Source organism: Hemitrygon akajei, chromosome 10 (genome assembly GCF_048418815.1).
Source record: "Hemitrygon akajei chromosome 10, sHemAka1.3, whole genome shotgun sequence".
Taxonomy (NCBI): domain Eukaryota; kingdom Metazoa; phylum Chordata; class Chondrichthyes; order Myliobatiformes; family Dasyatidae; genus Hemitrygon; species Hemitrygon akajei.
The window spans coordinates 139,744,444-139,767,083 of NC_133133.1; the positions used below are offsets into that span (position 1 = coordinate 139,744,444).

The 22,640-nt window shown below is 42.4% G+C and overlaps 1 protein-coding gene across 1 annotated transcript in view; it reads left to right on the forward strand.

The window, feature by feature from the left end:
* The first annotated feature begins 8,098 nt into the window (after positions 1–8,098).
* The window catches only part of slc13a1 (solute carrier family 13 member 1), a 53,707-nt gene continuing 39,165 nt past the window's right edge, over positions 8,099–22,640 (forward strand). The window contains exons 1-5 of the mRNA XM_073059120.1: positions 8,099–8,258; positions 10,414–10,542; positions 16,196–16,332; positions 17,165–17,349; positions 17,451–17,553. Coding sequence (XP_072915221.1) covers positions 8,160–8,258; positions 10,414–10,542; positions 16,196–16,332; positions 17,165–17,349; positions 17,451–17,553 — 653 coding nt within the window. The 5' untranslated portion in view covers positions 8,099–8,159. The remainder of the gene's footprint in view (positions 8,259–10,413; positions 10,543–16,195; positions 16,333–17,164; positions 17,350–17,450; positions 17,554–22,640) is intronic.

The window sequence follows — 22,640 nt, forward strand, 5'->3', positions numbered from 1 at the left end:
GATGGAGGGAAAAAAGCTGTTTCAGAATTGTTGAGTGTGCACCTTCAGCATTCTGGACCGCCTCCCTGATAGGAGTAATGAGAAGAAGGCATGTCCTGGATAGCTGGGGCCCTTAATATGGATGCCATCTTCTTGAGGAAGATATCCATCGTATCAGGGAGGGTTGTGCCCTGTGGTGGAGCTGGTTGAGTCTACAACTCTCTGCAGCCTCTTGCAATCCTGTGCATTGAACCTCTTTACCAGGCTGTGATCGAACAATTAGAATGCTCTGCACCATGCATTGAGAGAAATTTGCAGAAGTATTAGGTAACGTACCAAATCTCTTCACCCTCCTAATAAAGTAGAGCTGCCTTCTTATTGACTGCATCATATGTTGGCCCCAGGACAGATCCTCGGAGATATTGACACTCAGGAATTTGAAGCTGCACACCCTTTCCACCACTGATCCCTCAATGAAGACTCGTTCTCCCAACTTCTCCTTCTTGAAGTCCACCATCAACTACTTGGTCTTACTGACACTGAGTGCAAGGTTATTAAGACAGCACTCAAACTACTGAACTATTTCACTCCTATACACCATTTCCTCATTGCCATCTGAGATTTTACCACCAGCAGTGGTGTCATCTGCAGATTTATTGATGGTATTTGAGCTGTGTTTAGCCACCCTTTCATGAGTGTAGAGAGAATAGAGCAATGGGCTATGCACACATCCTTGATCCAAAATGGCACAGCAGAGGACCAACTCCCTTTGTATGCATCTCTCAAGGGAATCATCAAATGGTCCCATTCTTGAACTGCAGCTGAAATCTGCAGCCATGGAAACTATGGTAAGTAACATCATTTCAATTTACTTGAAGGAACTACCAATCTTCAGAAGGACAAACTTGGGCCTCCAGACCACCCAAGGAGTGAGTGTAGCAGATAGAAGCTCAGGGGAAGTCTTCATTGTCTCAGGAAATGTGAGAGCTGGAGAGGACTCCTGGTAAAACTGAAATACAGGGCCTCAAGTCACCCCTACATCCTTACCATCCTCCTGGTTAATGTATACTCTCTGGAAAATATAACTGAAGACCTCAGAACAAGACTGCAGTACCAGAGGGTTATTAGGGAATATCAGGGACTGTTGAGCACTCTGCTTCACGGAGTCATGGCTCACCCCAGAACTCCGGACACAACGCTCCAGCCTGAGGGGTTCATCATCCACCTTATAGACCAGACAATAACAACAGGTAAAGGCAGAGGCTGTAGTGTTGCTATACACAAGAGATTCTGCAGATGCTGGGAATGCAGAGTAACACGTACAAAATGATGGAGGAGCAACGTTTGCATTGTGATTAGCTCATGGAGGTTCATTCTCAGTCCTGCTCCCCCGACCTCAGACTTCTGGCAGCCACGTATCATTTGTTCTATCTGCTGAGAATCTGCCCTGTTGTCATCCTGGCAGTGCTGCTGTACATTCGTCAAGCTGGCACTGGAAGAGCTGAACACCGTGATCAATAGTCATGAGACAGCATACCTGATGTCTACCTAATCACTGTGGGGGATTCAACCAGGCCGCCTTGTAGAAATCTCTGGCCAATTACTTGCTTACTGCTCATTATGCTGCTGGCGTTTAGGACAGCAATGACAAACTTCCATCGCTGGCAGCATTCAAGGTCAGGGCTTCCTTCATCAAGTCAGTAGCTTCCACTCGGTTTTCAGTACTGTCAGTCATGCAAGTCCCGGGTGGAAACTCAGGAATACCCCTGCTCTCCGATGCAGCAGGCATCTTCATCGCTGTTACTGTAACAATTTTATTTTATCAGCCAGCACTGATAGCCCTGAGCTGATCCTCTAAACCTGGAGGACAGGTGTACTACTCTTTATCTGGCCTCCACTCTCTGAACTGTTTAGCATGGGTGACCCTAGGCAAAGCCAAAGCATAAAGCCCTGACTCCAGCCAACATAACTCTCTGAGTCATTGAGGCATGCAAGCCTCCGAACTACATAAGAGCATCTTTCAAGAGGGTGAATCCACGAAAAGCATCCAGCCATGTGGGGTACTTGGTTGAGTACTGAAGGCTGGTGCTGATCAACTGGCTGACATGTTCACCAATACTGTATCTTTAACCTCTCAGTTTGGTTGTTCAAGGTACCCACCTGCTTCGAGCAGGCTTCAATCCACAAGAATAGTTTAGGAACATGCCTCAATGATTATAATCCAGTAGCATTTTATCCTCTGATGATGTGCTTTAAGAGGCTGGTGATGAAATGTATCAACTCCTGACTGAAAAGCGACTTGGATCCACTCCAATTTGCCTACTGTCACAACAGGTCCACAGTAGACGCCACTTCATTGGCTCTTCACTCAACCTTGGAACATCTGGACAACAAAGATGCATACATCAGGATGCTCTTCACTGACAGCTCGGCGTTCAATTCAATCATCCTGTCAAAACTAATCAATAACCTTCAACCTTGGCCTCAGTACCTCCTTGTGCAATTGGATCCTGGATTTCCTCCTTTATAAACCTCAATCCATTCAGATTGGCAGAAACATCTCCTCCACAATCTCCATCATCACAGGTATACTGCAAAGCTGTGTGCTTAAACCCCTGTTCTACACACTTTATTCTTACAATTGTGGGGCTAAGTAGAGCTCCAGTGCCATATTTAAGTTTGCTGATCATACCACTGCTGTTAGCTGAATCAAAGGTGGTGACAAATCAGCATATAGGAGGGAGATTGAAAACCTGGCTGAGTGGTAGCACAACAATAATCTTTCACTCAATGTCAGCAAGACCAAGGAGCTGATTATCAACTATAGGAAGACAAAACCAGAGGTCCATGAACCATTTCTTATTGGGGGATCAGAGGTGGAGAGGGTCAGAAACTTTAAACTCCTCAGTGTTACCATTTTAGAGAACCTGTCCTGGGTCCAGCACGTGAGTGCAATTACAAAAAAGGCATGTCAGCGCCTGTACTTCCTTAGCAGTTTGCAAAGATTCGGCAGGTCGTCTAAAACTTTGACAAACTTCTATAGTTGTGTGGTGGAAAATATATTGACTGGTTGCATCACAACTTGGCACAGAAACATCAATGCCCTCGTATGAAAAGCCTGCAAAAAGTGGTGGATATGGCCAAGTCCATCACAGGTAAAGCCCAACCATCCACTGAGCACATCTATACAGAGAGCTGTCACAGGAAAGCAGCTTCCATTACCATCAGGTCCCCACCATCTAGGCCATGCTCTCTTCTTGCTGCTGCCATCAGGAAGAAGGTTCAAGAGCCTCTGCTTAGCAGATGTACCTGAACACCACCAGGTTCAGGAATAATTATTACCCCTCAACCATCAAGCTCTTGAACTTTCAAGGACTCTTCACCTCATGTTCTTGACATTCATTGCTTATATATTTATTATTATATATTTTTTTCTTTTTGTATTTGCATGATTTATTGTCTTTTGCACATTGGCTGTTTGTCCGTCCTATTGGGTGTAATCTTTCTATTGTGTTTCTTGGATTTACTGTGTATGCCTACAAGAAAATTAATCAGAGTTGTATATGGTGATGTATATGTATCTTGATAATAAATTCACTTCGAACAGTGAACTTTGGCTGTACTACTCCCAGTGTTTTGGCAGAAGGACTGAGGGCAGCAACACCAGTGGTGAGGAACTGTGAGGGTATAGTCAAGAGTTGCAGAGGAACATTTGTATAACTGCTTTGGAGTAGTGGACTTGACCATCTTCAGGTTTCATCCTTAGATCTGAATGAATATGCCACAGTCATCACCAACTTCACTAAGACCAGTGTGGATGAGTGTGTGCCTTCGAGTCATTCAGCTGTGACTTTCGCATGCCTGTTCTAGAACTACCTGTAACTCACTAATTGTTTATTGATATTATACCTCAGTTTTCAGCAGCCCCAAGAGGTTTTATGATAAGAAAAATTGCTTTGAGTAATTTGGAAAGAAGACAGAAAGCATTCTTTGGAGTTATATTAGTACACACTTGTATCAGTAAGTCACTCCCTTTATTGTCAGAACATGATTTGTTTCAGGCATGAAGACCTGGTTCAAACTACTCCACAGATTGAGAAACTCTGGAAAATTTTGAAATATTTTGCAAGCTTATCTTTTAAGTCTACAGCTACCTCTAGAAAAAAAATCCTTTCTTCTGTAAAATGCAAAAAGTTTTCGGGAAGGAAGTTTTCATTAAATCTTGCAACACTAGGTCAGGTGATGAAATGTTCTTGGAAGAAATCCCATTTGGCCCAGTGATGTATCTCTTTGAAGTGGTTCAAGTAGCACAAGATCGCATTGAGCAAAATGAAGACTGTTCTTTGTTCTACAAAGCATAATGTGCTCTTTCTATGTTAATTGTGGCATCTAGACTTATGCTACTGGCTTGCAACAACGGAAAGAAGGTGGATGATAATTCCTTAATTTTGCCCATCTAGGTAAATATCAATGACTTTTTCCTAGCCCAGAGATTATCATTTCAATTTGTCACTTGACACAGAACAGGTTATTCATGCATGGTTTTGGAGTGGCTACCCATATGATCACCGATTTGCGGTTTAGGAATCACAATTATGGAAGAACGGAGTATCACTCAGAATTCAAGAATACCATCTAGGGACAAAAAGTCATATATTGTCACCTGAAGACCTGAATGACAGTTACTTTCTGAGCATGTGACACAAATGATGCTTTCTGCTTCTTTGTGTGCTGATTCCCCATGATACACCCATTGCCATGTTGTGTTCAGGAAATCATTGCACTCGGTCAGACATTTTGAGGCAATGAAGAGGAGGTACAGGAGCCTGAAGGCAAACACTCAATGTCTTAGCAAATGCTTCTTCCCTCCACTATCAGATTTTTGAATGAACAATGAATCCATGTACACTACCTCACTCGGTTTGCCCTCTTTTAACACTACTTACTGAATTATAAATTTTATATATAGATATCTATTTCTTATTGTAATTTATAGTTTTAATTATGTATTGCACTGTACAGCTGCTGCAAAACAAAAATTCCATGCCATATACCAGTGATATTAACCAATTCTAATTCTCCTTCTGATTCATCTGAAGCCAATTGATTTCACAATTAAGTGCTGGGAACCCAGAAGATTGTTTCTTTTGTATAACATGGGAATGTTGAGCCACTAAGTGCCTTTACCACCAACACTCAGGGACAAATAAAATGCTGGAGGAACTCAGCAATCCAGGCAGCACCTATGGTAAAAAGTACGGTCGAGGTTTTGGGCCAAAACCCTTCAGCAAGACTCCTCTGCAGATTTTCTCTTGTTTACAACCAACCCTTTGAGATCAATTAACTCAGTACAATCAACTTAAATGTATTAAGTGCTCATTTCTACCATTCCTACATTCATCCTATTTTTTGATTCTCTCCATATTGCAATCAAGACAACACAGATTCTACCACACCAGGAGCAATTCACTTTAGCCAATTAACCTACCAACCTGCATGTCTTTATCATATGAAAGGAAACTGGAGCACCTTGAAGAAGCACACCATGTAAGGGAGAAGCCAAATGATCACATCTGTAATATCGGCAGCTCCCCTCAGCTATGTCACTATACATCCCCACCTGTATGTCATGTCTTCTAGATAGCACAACATTTTAGGATCCTTTATAAAACCAAAATTGAACGCTGAATAGTAACAAAAGCTTAACTGCAGGCTGTAGAGGAAGGCACTGGACAATCTTGTAAGTTGTGGTTAAAGAAGTGGGGACCATTACAGTTAATTACTTCATGCATGAAACTAACAAATAATACTGCTGTCAGAGAATCTGAGAGACAGCTGAAGAATGTTTGAGAAACTAGCTAAGGGTGTCAGAGAGGGGAAAAAAGAGCAGGGCTTTGGGACAGCTAGTAGGTAAGAAGTATGTAAAATTGAACAAGGAGCCAATGCTTATTGGTGTAAATGCTAATAATAGTGAGATGAAAGTGAATACAGGGTTGTGTGGGAAGTGCAACTTTGACCGGACAGGGATTAATGTAGAATACAATTTAAGGATCTTGGGAAGAATGAAGTAATGGAGTCAAACTCTGAATGTTCTGAGCTGCATATATTTCAATGCAAAAAGATAGATGAGCTCAGGGCATGGATCAACACATGGAATTATGGTAGTGTAACTATTAGTGAGACTTGGTTGCAGGAGAGGTAGGACTGGCAGCTCAGCGTTTCAAGGTTCTGACGTTTTAGACTTGACAGGGCAGGAAAGATTATAGAGGAGGGGGTGGCACTACTAGTCAGGGAAAACGTCACAGCAGTGCTTGGTCAGGATGGACTGGTGTGCTTGTCTGGTGAGACTTATATAACCATATAACAATTACAGCACAGAAACAGTCTATCTTGGCCCTTCTAGTCTGTGCCGAATGCTTACTCTCACCTAGTTCCACCTACCTGCACTCAGCCCATAACCCTCCATTCCTTTCCTGTCCATATACCTATCCAATTTTTTTTTTAAATGACAAAATCGAACCTGCATCTATCAATTCTACTGGAAGCTCGTTCCACACAGCTATCACTCTCTGAGTAAAGAAGTTCCCCCTCCTGTTACCCCTAAACTTTTGCCCCCTAACTCTCAACTCATGTCCCCTTGAATCTCCCCTATTCTCAATGGAAAAAGCCTATCCACGTCAACTCTATCAATCCCCCTCATAATTTTAAATACCTCTATCAAGTCCCCCCTCAACCTTCTATGCTCCAAAGAATAAAGACCTAACTTGTTCAACTTTTCTCTGTAACTTAGGTGCTGAAACCCAGGTAACATTCTAGTAAATCTTCTCTGTACTCTGTCTATTTTGTTGACATCTTTCCTATAATTCGGCGACCAAAACTGTACACAATACTCCAAATTTGGTCTCACCAATGCCTTGTACAATTTTAACATTACATCCCAGCTCCTATACTCAATGCTCTGATTTATAAAGGCCAGCATACCAAAAGCTTTCTTCACCACCCTATCAACATGAGATTCCACCTTCAGGGAACTATGCACCATTTATTCCTAGATCACTCTGTTCTACTGCATTCCTCAATGCTCTACCATTTGCCATGTATGTCCTATTTTGATTAGTCCTACCAAAATGTAGCACCTCACACTTATCAGCGTTAAACTCCAAAATGTGAAAAGGTTAAGGGAAACATGAAGGGAATCCTCTTCGCTCAGAGGGTCATGAGAATGTGGATTGAGCTGGCAAGGAGCTCAATTTCAACACTTAAGAGAAGTTTGGATAGTAAGTATATGGAGGGCTATGGTCTGGGTGCAGTCAATGGGAGTAGACAGTTTAAATGGTTTCTGCATGAACTAGATGGGCTGAAGGGCCTGTTACTGCCCTGTACTTTTCTATGACTGAATCTAATAAAAGCAGAAAAATTGCTTTAAGCAATGGGCAGGGTGAGCAGGGGATAGGTGTTGAATGTTAGAAGCACGGGTGTGCAGTGTTATTATAGAAGACATAGGCATACGTATTGATGGTTAGGATGTGGGACTCGAAATTAAGATTTAACTTAAATTTGGCAGTTGTCATACTGAACACTGAGGCACTGCATCAAAATGAGCAAAGTGGTTAAACAAAAATATATCTCTATTACTTTATACTGGTGGCAGTATGTGAGTTTATACCTGTGTGTTTTCGAGGATTATCTCCCACAAGTAATTTGAAATAATATAACTGCTGTATTCCAGAATTATCTGCACGGTGACCAGTGGCATGTATTGCAGTGAGAGAGAAGGAACAATCTGAGGTATCCAGATTCACTCTTCATGTCTACCCTACCCCAAAGTGAACAAATTGACAAACTGTAGCAAAACAAATGTTGGAGCATTATATTAGGAGATTGATTAGTGTTATTTCAGTCAGACAGACTTAGCACAATGTGAAATATATTTTACAATTGTGCAATCCTACAGTGTTGTAATAAGCAACTGAAAAATTCCTTTTCCCCGAGGAATTAGTGAACGGGCCTCCAAGATAGCAGTGGTTAATTTTTAACTGCCTAAAGAATTGAGTTCTGTTATTTGTTGCTGAGCCAGCTGAAGATGAGGTGTGTCTCAGAGATTAACTCACAGAGTACTATTTAAGCATTTGCAGAGCCATCAGGTTGAGGCAGTTGGAGCTGTCAATTCTCCTTAAACTATGAGTTTCCCAAGGCACACTTGGCAGTATCGGAAGTTGATAATTATTGTATTCTGTCCATTGCTATTCCTGCCGCTGCCTCTCATCATCAAGACTAAAGTAAGGGATTTAGTGTCCATGTACTTACTGCCTCAATAGTCTTGCATTGATTTTTGAACTTTGCATTTATGCTGTTTTAATTTTGTCTGCAATGTGTTGAATTGATATTTTTTCTACATAAAGCCTGCTAGTCAATAGACCACTTTCTCTGTTGGGAATTTACACAGTTTACTTCAAAGTTTGTTTTTTTTTTCTAACTTTGGCATCCAATCATATCCCCTGTTCCCAATTTGAGAAAAATGTTTAAAGCAAGTTTTCTGCTGTCATGCAGTTGGATTTAATGTAAACTTGCCTCAAGATTAAACCAATGAAATCAAAACCAAATGCTGTAGTAGGTATCGTTCTTTACTGGGATTTCTAATTTCCTAATGCATAAGTTTGTGTTCTCTAAAATTAATAACAAGTATTATATCGGAATTTGTATTAAAATGTATTTAAGAATGTTACTGGCAACCAAGTTTGAGAGGTCTATTACCAATACGAATGTCTTTATTTGGTTGAGTTGTTTCTCTGATTGCCTTTGTGCTCTTTGACTTCTCATCAAGTACAATTTCTAAATGTTATTATACATTGAGTTTCATTCATCCTACCAGGTCAACATCAATGTAAACTAGACAGCTGATTCTTATCAAATGATTCAAAATGTCTAACTTTTGGGGTTGAGGTGTCAATATTGCCATTGGATCGGGGGTGACTGGAGTACTGGGTATTGGTAGCCGTTGTGTCTGTATGCTGTGATTGGTCTGGTAAATGTATGCCACACTTTAAGTAAGTTCTTTCCACTAGCAATATTCACAAAACCGAAGCATTTTTGACTTGATGTGACACAAGGAGTAATTGAATACGGAGACTTTTGAAGCAAAGTATTTTACATTCCAAGAAATTGCTATTCAGTGGTCTTTTCAAGGGAGTCTTTCTTTATCCAAGTTTCTGAAGTTTTAATTAACTGCAAGATGAATGAAAACCAATTTGTACAACTTTGAATTCCTAATTCAGGGGATTAGAACTATCAAGTAGACACTGAGCCCACTTGCAACCAAAGAAAGCAGCCCTTTTTTGAACTGGTGGCTTAAAGTTTGTCACATTTTATATGTGTGCTGTCACTTAACCATGGATGAAGTGGATGTAGGTATGGAATTGCTATTGCTGGTACTAAAATATGTTATATATAGACACAGGTAATTAAATTAAGTCCCAATTATGGAGGTTAGTTTATTTTAGCAAGAAGATGCGGAAGAGAAGAAACTCAGGCAGAGCTAGTCAATACCCAATATACTGGTAGTATTGATAGCAGTTTTAAACTGGTCCATGCTCCAGACAAAACTGCTTCAGAATTTGAAAGAAAAGTGGGTTAGTTTGTAGGAAGATGAAACTGTAGGAAAGATGAAGCATTTGTAATTCAGCAAACTTCTCAAAACCAATTCCAAAATATAAAAATTATTTGACTTCTATAATCCGGACATTTTGGAATAACATGAAAAGATACATTTGTTATTTAAGGAGATTTTCAAATAGAAATGGAGTGAAATCTGAACCTACCATGTATGAACTTGCCTTATGTTACTATGATAATGAAAATGAATTTCAGTGAATGATTTAGGACCAGCTTTACATGTGAAAACTTTTGGTTTGGATTTGAGCATCAGGAATTTGCTTCCTGCTGATAGGCTGAAGGGACTTAGGCAAATTTAAGAAATCAAGAATGCACAGAATTTCATTTGGGGTGGGGGGGGGGGGTGGGGGGAGGAAACTTAATTTGAAAACTATTCTTGGAAAGTTAAACCCCATAGAAGAAGGGATTATTTTTACATTCACACGCAAGTTGCTGGAGGAAATCAGCAAGCCAAGCTGCATCTGTGGAAAAAAATGCAGTCGAGGTTTCAGCTCGAAACATCGACTGTTTACTCTTTTCCATGGATGTTTCCTGGCCTGCTGAGTTCCTCCAGCATTGTGTGTGTTGCTCGGATTACCAGCATCAGCAGATTTTCTCTTGCTTGTGATTCTTTTGACCTTACAGTGGGCAATGTTTACATCCATTGAGGAAATGGCCAGTAATGGTAAGGAATAAGAAAAATGGCATCTTTATCTCCTTGTCTACTTTGAATTTACACCTGCAATTGCTTATCCTGTATTTATTTTCTCTTCTATTGAAAAGGAATCCGAATGTGCTTTTACACTGCTTGTGGTGGCAATCTATTGGCTAACAGAAGTGATGCCTCTTTCTGTAACAGCTTTACTCCCAGCTCTCATGTTTCCACTCTTTGGAATAATGAAATCCTCAGAAGTAAGTAATGATGCGACTTTCATGAAACGGAGCACTCCGCTAACAATTTCTATTACTAAAAGTTAAAGCTGTACAATTGATAGGGGGGATGCTGGCAATATATCAGAATAACAAGGCACTTCCGTGCACTTCTCTCCAGAGAATAAATCATTTTACTGCTAGATGGCCCCACATTTTGTAGTCAGGAGCAAAAGAACTATGTTGGCTGTTAACTCTAAACAGTGCTCCCACAACTATTTAGTGCTGATTGTAGACTTTGCTATTTTGTATACAAGAAACCTTGCAGATGCTGGAAGTATTTAGCAATGCACATACAATGCTGGAGGGACTCAGAAGGGCAGGCAGCATCTATGGAGGGAAACAACTGGTCAACAGTTCGTCATGACTGAATATGAAGCGGGCAGAAGACAGAATGTGAAGGGAGGGGGAGGAGTACAAGCTGGCAGGTGATAGGTGGGACCAGCGGAGGGAGAAGGTAGGTTGGTAAGGGAGGGTCAATGATGTAAGAAGCTGGGAAGGGGTAGCTGTGTCTTCACCATCCCATCCGACCATTCCCTCTATGAGGTGAAACATGCTGTCCTCAGCAAGAGCATTGGCTTTGTCCCCCTGTGCCCATACTGCCTTGAGGACTGTGCCTACCATAACGCCAAGCTCTTCTTCCATCACCTCTGTCTGCAAACCTACTTATTTGTCAATGATTTCTGCCTCCAATCCCCTCCCCACTCAAATGATGAACCTTTCTCCCATCTTGAACTCTCCTCTTCTTGGACATCCCACTCTGCTCTTCTGTCCGCTTGTGGCTCTGTTGACTTTTAACTGCTGACGATTTATCAACAGTGTTAACTTTTCCACTTCACTCACCTATTCCAACCTCATTGCCTCCACTCTCTCCACACCAATCCTAACCTTACCACCAAATTCAAAGATGAGGGGGGTGCTGAGGCAAGATGGCAACTCTCAGACATGTCCTCTTACTTACATGTTAAAAAGGACCCCACTAAGAAGCATCAGGCCATGACCCTACACATTATCACCAACCTTATTGACTCTGGAGATGTCCTGCCCACTGCCACCAGCATCATAGTTCCTTTACCCTGGACTGCTCACTTCTGCCTCCTGCCCAAGATCCACAAATCTGACTATGCAGATAGGCCCATTGCTTCTGCTTGCTCCTGCTGAAATTGTGGCTGCATACCTTGACTCATTTTTGGCCCCCTTGGTTCAGTCCCTTCCTACCTACATTTATGACACTACACATCCTCTCCATCACTTCAATAACTTTCAGTTACCTGGCCCTGATCACCTTATATTCACTATGTATGTCCAGTCCCTGAACATTTCTATCCCGCATCACAAAGTCCTTAAGTCTCTCCTCTTCTTTCTGGACAACAGGCCTGTGGTAAATTATGTATACCTGTCTGGACACGCCCCCCACCCCCCCGCTGACTGTTCCTGTGGCTCCTCCCACAGACCCCTGTATAAAGGCGATTGGGGGCACTGCTCCACGCCCAATGGGTCCCTCACCGCACACACCAAGCTCTACACAGACTCCTCCCGACACTCCCATACCGGGCGCCACACACACACGTGAGGGGTTACTGATGCCTAACGAGCTGGCTCTGGCCTAACTGGAGGTGCCAGCCCATTAGGCATCAGTAACCCCTCGTGTGTGCGTGGTGCCTGGTATGGGAGTGTGGAGAGGAGTCTGTGTAGGCCTTGGTGTGCACGGTGTCTCGTGGGTATATACATCAGTGGATGCGGGGTTCATAGTCACCATGGAGTGTTCAGGGTAGGGGTCTGGTGCTCCTGTGGGCGCCAGGTCGCAGACGGAGACCATGTCCTCCAGCCCATCAGGTAAGATCACATAGGCATACTGGGGGTTCGCATGAAGTAGGTGAACCCTCTCGACCATCGGGGAGTATTTATTGCTCCTCGCATGTTTCCAGAGCAGCACTGGCCCTGAGGATGTCAGCCAAGCCGGTAGGGTGGTCCCAGTGGCAGACTTCCTGGGAAAAGAAAAGAGTCGCTCATGAGGGGTGGCATTGGTGGACATGCATAATAGGGAGCGGATGGAGTGGAGCGCCTTGGGGAGGACCTCCTGCCAGCGAGAGACCGGCAATCCCTTTGACCTAAGGGCTAAGAGTGTGGCCTTCCACACCATGGCATTCTCCCTCTCCACCTGTCCATTCCCCGGGGATTATAGCTCGTGGTCCTACTAGTAGCAATGTCCCTAGCCAGCAGGTACTGGCGCAGCTCGTCACTTATAAAGGAGGACCCTCTATCACTGTGGATATAGCAGGGATATCCGAACAGAGTGAAGAGCTGGAGCAAGGCCTTTATGACGGATGTGGCAGTAGTATCGAGGCAGGGGATGGCAAAGGGGAATCGCGAGTACTCGTCGATTATGTTAAGAAAGTACACATCGCAGTCGGTGGAGGGAAGAGGACCCTTAAAGTTGACACTCAGTCGCTCAAAGGGGCGGGTGGCCTTGATAAGTTGTCCCTTTTCAGGACAGTAGAAGTGCGGTTTGCAGTCAGCGCAGACTTGGCAGTCCCTGGTCATCGTCCTGATTTCCTCAAGGGAGTAAGGCAGGTTCCGGGCTTTCACAAAGTGGAAAAGCTGGGTGACCCCCGGGTGGCAAAGATCTGCATGAAGGGCGTATAGCCAGTCGAGCTGCGCACTGGCACACGTTCCCCGGGATAGGGCATCAGGGGGGCTTATTGAACCTTCCAAGCCAGTACAGGGTGTCATAGTTGTAGGTGGAGAGTTCGATTCTCCACCTCAAGATTTTATCATTTTTGATTTTGCCCCGCTGTTGGTTGCTGAACATGAACGCAACTGAGCGCTGGTCGGTCAGCAAGGTGAACTTTTTGCCGGCGAGATAGTGCCTCCAGTGCCTAATAGCTTCCACTATGGCCTGGGCTTCTTTCTCCACCGCAGAGTGCCGAATTTCAGAGCCTTGAAGAGTACGAGAAAAGAATGCTACCAGCCTTCCTGCCTGATTGAGAGTAGCAGCCAGTGCAAAGTCGGAGGCGTCACTCTCTACTTGGAAGGGAATGGTCTCGTCCACCGCATGCATTGCTGCTTTGGCAATGTCCCCTTTAATGTGGCTGAAGGCCGCTCGGGCCTCGGCTGAGAGGGGAAATGTGGTGGACTTGACCAGGGGGCGGGCCTTGTCTGCGTAGTGAGGGACCCATTGGGCGTAATAGGAAAAGAAGCCCAGGCACCTTTTGAGGGCTCTGAGGGTGTTGGGCAGAGGGAGTTCCAACAGGGGGCGCATACAGTCAGGGTCAGGGCCAATGACTCCGTTCTCCATGACATACCCAAGGATAGCAAGTCGGGTGGTTCTGAACACACATTTGTCCCTTTTATAGGTAAGGTTAAAAGCTTTGGCCGCTTGGAAAAATTGTTGGAGGTTGGTGACAACAGACCCAATCAGTTCCCTCCACCACCACCCTCTTCCATTTGGCAGAAATGGTTTTTACCCTCAACAAGTTCTCTTTCAGCCCTTTCCACTTTCTGTAAGCTAAAGGTGTAGTCATGGGCAGTGTCACGGGGCCCAGCTATGCCTGCTTTTCATTGGCCATGTGGAACAATCAGAATTCCAAGCCTACACCAGTAACACTCCCCAACTCCGCTACATTGATGACTGTATTGGTGCTACTTCTTGCACCCGGGCTGAGCTCATCAATTTTCATCAATTTGGCCTTCAACTTCCACCTCAAATTCCCTGACGCCTCTCTCCCCTTTCATGATCTCTCTGTCACTGTCTCCAGAGACAGACTGTAATCTTTTAACAAGCCCACTGACTCTCACAGTTACCTTTTCCCACCCTACTGCTTGAACGAATGCTTTCCCCTTCTCTCAGTATCTCTGCCACACTGTACCAGTTCCCAGGATGAGGTTTTCCATTTCCGAAGATGGGTTTTGCCATTGACCACCATTTTGCACATGAAGCTGCCCTGATCTGCATCTCCTCCGTTTTGTTCATGTTGCTCTCCCCCCATATCAATATGCATAGGCCTCTCCTTGTCTTTACCACCACGTGAGATTCTGTATCAAGTACATTATTTTCCACAAATTCTTTCCTCTCCATGGATGCTACCATTATGCACACCTTTCCCTACACCTACCCCACTCTGCTTTGTGTAGGGATCGCTTTCTATGACTCCTCTGTCCACTCGTTCCTCCCCACCGATCTGCTTCCTGGCACTTGGGCCTGCAACTGTAACAAGTGCTCCTCCTGCCCCTGCACCTCCTCATTCATCACTCTTCAGGGCCCCAAACAGTCCTTCCAGGTGAGGTGATGCTCCACCTGCAAGTCTGTTGGGGTCATGTACTGCATGTGGTGCTCCCGGCACCACCACCTCTACATTGGTGGGACCCAATAGAGGTTTGTTGACCACAATCACTCTCCCCACCACCAAATGCAGGATCTCCCAGTGGCCACCCATTTCAATTCAACTTCCCTTTCCCATACTGACATGTCTATCCATAGCTTCATCAATTGCCAAGTTGCAGGAGCAACATTCATACTCCATCTGAATAGCCTCCAATCTGATGTCATGAAATATGATTTCTCTAAGTTCTAGCAATTACTTTCCCCCATCCATTTTACCCTCCCTACCTTCTCTTTTTTTCCCCATTCACCATTCTGGTTACCATCTCTCTCCTTCTCTTCTGCTTCCTCCCTCCCTCTCATAACCCACCCATCACCTGTCTCTGGTCACCACACATCCTTCCCTTTATTCCACAGTCCAGTTCCCTCCCTTATTAGATTCTTTCTTCTTCAGACCTTTACTCATACATCTATCACCTCCCAGCTTCTCACATCATTCCCCCCTCCCTTCTTCATCCACCCACTCTCACACCCACCAATCACCTGCCACCTTGTATTCCTTCCTCTTCCCTCACTTTCTTATTCTGGCTTCTGGCACCTTCCTTTCCAGAGCTGATGAAGAGTCTCTGCTTGAAACATCAATTGTTTACTCCCGCCATAGATGGTGCCTGACATAGGCATTTCTCACTTGTTATTATGTGACTTGATTTGGTGCCTGGTGTGGCATTAGACATCTTTGCAGGTTGATCAGTCAGTCAGACTGACTGGTTTTAACAGGCACCTTAACAGGGAGTTTAAAAAACTGTTAATGATTTACATTTAACCAACTAACAGAAAGCAAAATTAAGTCAGGCTTGGATGTGAAAAAATCAGAAACAGAAATACTAACTAAAGAAAGAAAACAAGATTTCAAGATTTTAATAATCATTGATTTCTAATGATCTGTGAAATTGCAACTCCACATTTTGAAACTTTGTTTCAGGGCAATAGGGAGTGTTGATAAATATATATGACTGATGAAGCCATTAAAACCTCTTACACTTCATTCAATAAACGCTAATGTGTTGAATGATTTTTACATTGAGAAAAGTGTTCCAAAGCTGAGGTTCACGTCAATTCACTGAAACTGTGTTAATTAGATGTTTAAAGGCTGCCTCTATATGCACATTGAAGGTAGAAGGTAACTTCCAAATTTTGTTTTGTTTAATTGTCCCTGGTCAGAAGGGTGGAAGTCACTTGTCAGCAAATTCACTGTCATTACAATTGTAAATTCTAACCCAACTGTTTAATTAACTATTCAATAAACATTTTCAGGTTGCATCTGCCTACTTCAAAGATTTTCATGTTCTGTTAATCGGCATTATTTGCTTGGCTACTTCTATTGAAAAATGGAATCTACACAAGCGAATAGCCCTGAGGATGGTGATGGTAATGGGAGTCAATCCTGGACGGTAAACATTTCTACAGAAAGTAACGTAATAACATTTTGACAAGTCGAATTTAATAAGAATAGTATAACTGAACTTGAACCAGTTTATTATTAGGTCAAATTTTGGACTAGAAGTTCTTTTTCTGTGTGTTGTGCAAAAGTATTTAAGCAAAAACCTGACAACTCAGCTCAGTACTTGCTTAAGGCAGGATTGATTTTATTCATTACAAAATGGGAGAAAGTCACTTGGTCCTGCTTATCCTTGAGAAGATTGTGTTGAACATTTGTGATTGTCCTCCCATAGCCCTGCTTGTAAGAGGTTTCCCAGTTACTGCAGACTGCTGTCTCCTGAAATCAGATTTAATTCTTGCTGTCTAAACTTTGTCTCAATATTAATTCTACTGTCAAACCAACCTGTCTGGTCCCTATGTGAAGTGATTACAATAAGTTCATCTGACCAGCATTAAGAAAGGTTCAAAATATCAAATAGTTATGGACAATGAATTGCATCGAGCCCACCTTTGTTTACCCATTCAGGATGCATTCAAATTTGATTCCATTGTGTTCAATTTTTCAAATAATCCACTCACTACAATTAACCAGATACATCTTAATACAACAGAGTCACTCATTTTCAACAGATTCATTTTTTGAAACACTCATAACTTAATTCAAAGAAGGAAGCTATTTCATAGGATTTCCACAGAAGATTATCGCAGAAGTAGAATGCACTCTCCGGACACAAGTGAAACATCCTTGTTTTACAAAAATATTATGACCAACATTGCTAATTTTAGATGAATATTTCTGTAGAGTCTTTCTGGTTTTTGGTCACGATGTTCTGTGTTTCACAGGTTAATGATGGGGTTTATGCTCAGTTGTGTCTTCCTCTCAATGTGGCTCAGTAACACCTCCACAGCAGCCATGGTAATGCCAATAGTTGAGGCTCTTCTTCAGCAGCTTGTGACTGCAGAAGCAGCGGCTAATCTCACTCAAACAACTTCGTCTGGATTCACAAACCAAGCTTTGGAACTGAATGGTAATACACAATGGGCCAGCTCATTTTTGTGCTCAAGCAACCTTATTTCTTTCAGTTATCTAGTTTTATTTACTCTTTCTCTGCTACCTTTTAAATCAAAGAGAAAGAATCTGTAATGAAGAGGTTGGAAGAAAAGGAGGAAATAGTAAAGGAAAATGAAAAAGAAGAAATGAAACAAAAATACAGGCAAATGAATGGATATGGGTAATGTAATTTTCAAAGACTATCACTATGCTATAGGCTATATTTGATGTGACACAGTTAATTTCCTTATTTGTTATGCAAGTTTTTTGGGTAACCCCAAGTGATTGTTAATGCAGTCCCAGTACTTTGAAGTGCATTTGAACTGTTAGAATTCTGAAGGTAATTTTGAATAGATGATTCAGCACCTCTAGCCTGTAAACTAGCTGCTACAACATTGTTTTTCAGTTAATTTATTACTGCTTTATGTTGTTTCTGAATAGCTTCACTCAGTTCAACCAAAGTGGTTTATTGAATGTGCTAGCAAAAAAGTGTTTAAGTCTCTGATGTTCACCCCAATTGATACTATTGCATAGGTAGGTAATTAATTTGTTGAAATTGTTCGGCAGTTTCATTTTGTAACATGATTCTACTTTAGAGTGGGATTTTATCATTATGTTTGTTACTTTTGTTAATATATGACTGAAGCTTTCTCTTTGGTACTGAAAGATCAGATCAATGTTGGACCCTTTGTTCAGTATTGGTGTATATAACATGAATGTAGTACATTGCTCCCATTGTTGTTCAGAATGTTCACTTATCATTAAATTCCTTCCCATTGAGTTCACCTTTTGGTACCCAAGATGACACTGAATAACTAAAACAAGGTTTGAACTTGTTCTACTCAAGCAGTACTTAATATAAAGAAAAACTCTAAAGTGACAATATTTTTCTAACTTTTTAAAGGTAGGATTTTTCTTTACAGTCAAATAAAATGCATAAAATACTTACTTAAATTTTGGGAGAATTAGACTAATATTTTATCTATGTCTTGACTTCCTGGTTCGGCTCCTCCAGGTGCATTGGAGATGTTCTGTAATCCTTTGTGTATCCAAACGTAATTGGACTTCATTGTATTGAATAAATGGAATTTATACAAAATATGAAAAATTAAGCCCAATGTTTTAAAGACAGCACAGAAAGTTAAGTACTTTCATTTTCTTCCTTTCTTTCCTAAGTAGCATTAAAGGTTTAAACCTACTCTTTCAAATCAGAGTCAAATTTACTTGTATCATATTTATAAAACATAAATTAATATTTTTCCCGTCCCGCTTATTTTTGCCAGGAATGTTACAAGCATAAAATGTACCTTTTTTGAAATAACTTTTCCTCCCTCAAAATAACTTTTACTTGCCAGAATTAACATTTTTCCTAGTTAGGGAATCACCATCTTGGATATTCATGGGGTTCTATGAACAACCAATAAGAATTTGGATTAAATCATATTTGATAAGTTTTTCCTCCATCTGGCATGTTCTTGAGGGGTCTCAGGCATCCCTCAACATCTCCATGGCAATTAACAGACTCAGCATGGACAAGTTCATGTTGAGGACCTGTGATTCAAACCATTTCAGAGGATAAGATAGGTTGTGCTAATGAGTGCCTTCAGTGCTGCTATGTGTGTTCGCTTTATCTGTCAATACTGTAAAATACAAGAGAGTTTACCTATTGTTATCTTTGTAAACTGATATCCTACATGATGTGGAGCATTGACACGGGAAAACAGCATCCATCATTAAGGACCCCCATCACGCAGGTCATGCTGTCTTCTCACCACTGCCATCAGGGAGAAGGCACAGGAGCCTCAGAACTCACACCACCAGGTTCAGGAACAATTATTAACTCTCAACCATCAGGCTCTTGAAGCAAAGGGGATAATTTCACTCAGCCGCTAGGGTTACTTGAGAGACTGAGTATGGGAGCTGACACTGTGATACACTTCCAAAATAACTAACTTCTAAGTCAAAAAAAGTACGTTTGAACTAGCAAAGATGAACAATTTTATAGCAATATTAGAAATAAGCAAAATAACGAATTAAGTGTAACTAAGCAAAGTTAGCGAAACTATGTAGTCAACAAAAAAAAATCATTCCCTGGTTGCTTCTAGCTCTGAACAAGACTAAAGCTAACTAAGACAAAGCAAGAGTTTGTAATTACAGTTCTACCACATCTTACCACTAATTACCATTAATAAACACACAGCACAAAATACAGTACAGGCAGACAGAACATATATACATGGCTCTTACATGCCCCGTCACTGAACTGCTCCCACAATCTATGGACTCACTTTCAAGGAGTCTTCATCTCATGTTCTTGATATTTATTGCTTATTTATTTATTAGTATTTTTTTCTTTCTTTTTGTATTTGCACAGTTTGCTGTGTTCTGCAGACTGGTTGTCTACCCTGTTGGTGTGGTCTTTCATTGATTCTATTATGGTTATTGGATTTATTGAAAAAGAATCTCAGGGTTGTACATGGTGATTTTTTTGCACTTTGATAATAAATTTACTTTGAACTTTGGCAATATTATCACCCTGGATTTTATTTGTCATGTAATATCATATTCAAAAGCAATGATCCACAGTGAGGAGAAAATGATTTGCAATGTTTCATTGTAACTAATCTGCAAGCCAACCCATTAACAGTTCATATTTTAAAATTCCTGTTTAACTTAATAGTTCAGGTTTTAGTTGCATTTCAATTGCATGCCACAGAAAATTACATGCGCATTCACATTATGTTCTTTATATTTTGATTGTAGTGTGAGTTATAAAGCAATACACTAAGAAAAAAATACATAAAGTGGCAATACTATAGCTTGACGATAATGCTTGCATTATTCCCTTTCATACAGTGGTGTAACTTTATTCAATAGAAATGTGCATTATGAATATGAATATTGCACTCTCAAGTAATTTTATAGCAATTTTATTACAATTCTGTTGCTTGCAAGTTTCTCAAAGAACCCACTTGGGAGCTACATATTGTAAATTCATTGTTTTTTTTTACCCAGCAGCTGGGATTCAAACCCTAATCTCAAGTTATTGAGCAATATCTGTCAGAACAATCTGTCATTTGAGCTATCACTTAAATTTAAACAACTTCTTCAAAAGCTTTGCCGATAGGTGAAAAACGTGAAATATTTACTGATTTTTCTCTCTCCTCCAATGCCATCTGACCTGCTGAATATTTCCTGAATTCTCTCTTGATTTTGTTTTAAACATTCTACTAAAATATATATTTGCATTAGATATCTTACTATCAGAGATCTTCTTAACAGTAAGGCCACAGTCAGTCCACGTGGGCAGCAATGTCTCTCATCCCACTACGCTGAGCACTGGCCCTCCCCAAGTTTGCACGTTCAGCCCGCTGCTGTTCACACTGCTGATGCTTGACTGTGTCGCAGGATCCAGCTCAAACCGTGTCATGGAGTTTGTGGATGACGCAGCAGTTGTTGGCCTTATCAAGAACAAGGACGAGATGGAGTATAGAGAGGAAGTGGAGCGACTGGTGGATTGGTGTGAGAAGAACAACCTAAACCCGAATATGGAGAGGACAAAGGAAGTCATTCTTCATGAAGGTGCAGATGAACCATCCCTCTCTGCAAATACATGGCTCCTCCATAGAAGGAGTTAAATGCAGCAAGTTCCTGGGAGTACACATCACCGATGACCTCACCTGGTCCCTCACTATCACCTCCCTGAACAAGAAGGCACTTCAGCATCTCCACTTCCTCAGAAGATTGAGGCAAGCAAGACTCCCATCTCCCATTGTAAATGCGTTTTACAGGAGCACCACTGAGAACATCCTAACAAGATGCATCTCCATCTGGTATGGAAGCAGTCGAACATCGGACTACTAGTCTCTACAAAGGACTGTGAGAACAGCTGAGAGGATCATGAGGGTTTCCCTGCCATCCATCAGGGACATTTATCAGGAGTGTTGCACACGCAGGGCCCTTAATATTACTAAGGTTCCCACCCATCCATCCAGCATCCTCGTTGACTTTTTACCATCACGCTGGAAACTACAATGCATAAAAACGAGAATGGGCAGGATGAGTAACAGTTTCTTCTCCCAGGCTAACAGGAGAAAATCTGCAGATGCTGGGAATTCAAGCAACACACACAAAACGCTGGTGGAACGCAGCAGGCCAGGCAGTATCCATAGGGAGTAGCACTGTCGACGTTTCGGGCCGAGACCCTTCGTCAGGATTAACTGAAAGGAAAGATAGTAAGAGATTTGAAAGTAGGAGGGGGAGGGGGAAATGCAAAATGATAGGAGAAGACCGGAGGGGGGAGGGGTGAAGCTGAGAGCCAGACAGGTGATTGGCAAAAGGGATACAGAGCTAGCGAAGGGAAAGGATCATGGGACGGGAGGCCTAGGGAGAAAGAAAGGGAGTGGGAAGCACCAGAGGGAGATGGAGAACAGGCAGTGATGGGCAGAGAGAGAAAAAAAACTAAATATACCAGGGATGGGGTAAGAAGGGGTGGAGGGGCATTAACGGAAGTTAGAGAAGTCAATGTTCATGCCATCAGGTTGGAGGCTACCCAGACGGAATATAAGGTGTTGTTCCTCCAACCTGAGTGTGGCTTCATCTTGACAGTAGAGGAGGCCATGGATAGACATATCAGGATGGGAATGGGATGTGGAATTAAAATGTGTGGCTATTGGGAGATCCTGCTTTCTCTGGCGGACAGAGCGTAGGTGTCCTACGCGACTCCCTTGTCCATTCATCCCCCCCATCCTTTCCACCAATCTCCCTCCTGGCACTTATCCTTGCAAGTGGAACAAGTGCTACACCTGCCCTTACACTTCCTCCCTCACCCCCATTCAGGGCCCCAGACAGTCCTTCCAGGTGAGGCGACACTTCACCTGAGTTGGCTGCTGTGGTATACTGTGTCCAGTGCTCCCGGTGTGGCCTTTTATATATTGGTGAGACCCAACGCAGACTGGGAGACCGTTTCGCTGAACACCTACGCTCTGTGCTCCCCTCCCCCTTTCTCCGTAGCCCTCCCGTCCCACGATCCTTTCCCTTCTCTAGCTCTGTATCCCTTTTGCCAATCACCTGTCTGGCTCTCAGCTTCACCCCACCTCCTCCGGTCTTCTTCTATCATTTCGCATTTTCCCCTCCCCCCCCCTACTTTCAAATCTCTTACTATCTTTCCTTTCAGTTAGTCCTGACAAAGGGTCTCGGCCCGTAACGTCAACAGTGCTTCTCCCTATAGATGCTGCCCGGCCTGCTGCGTTCCACCAGCATTTTGTG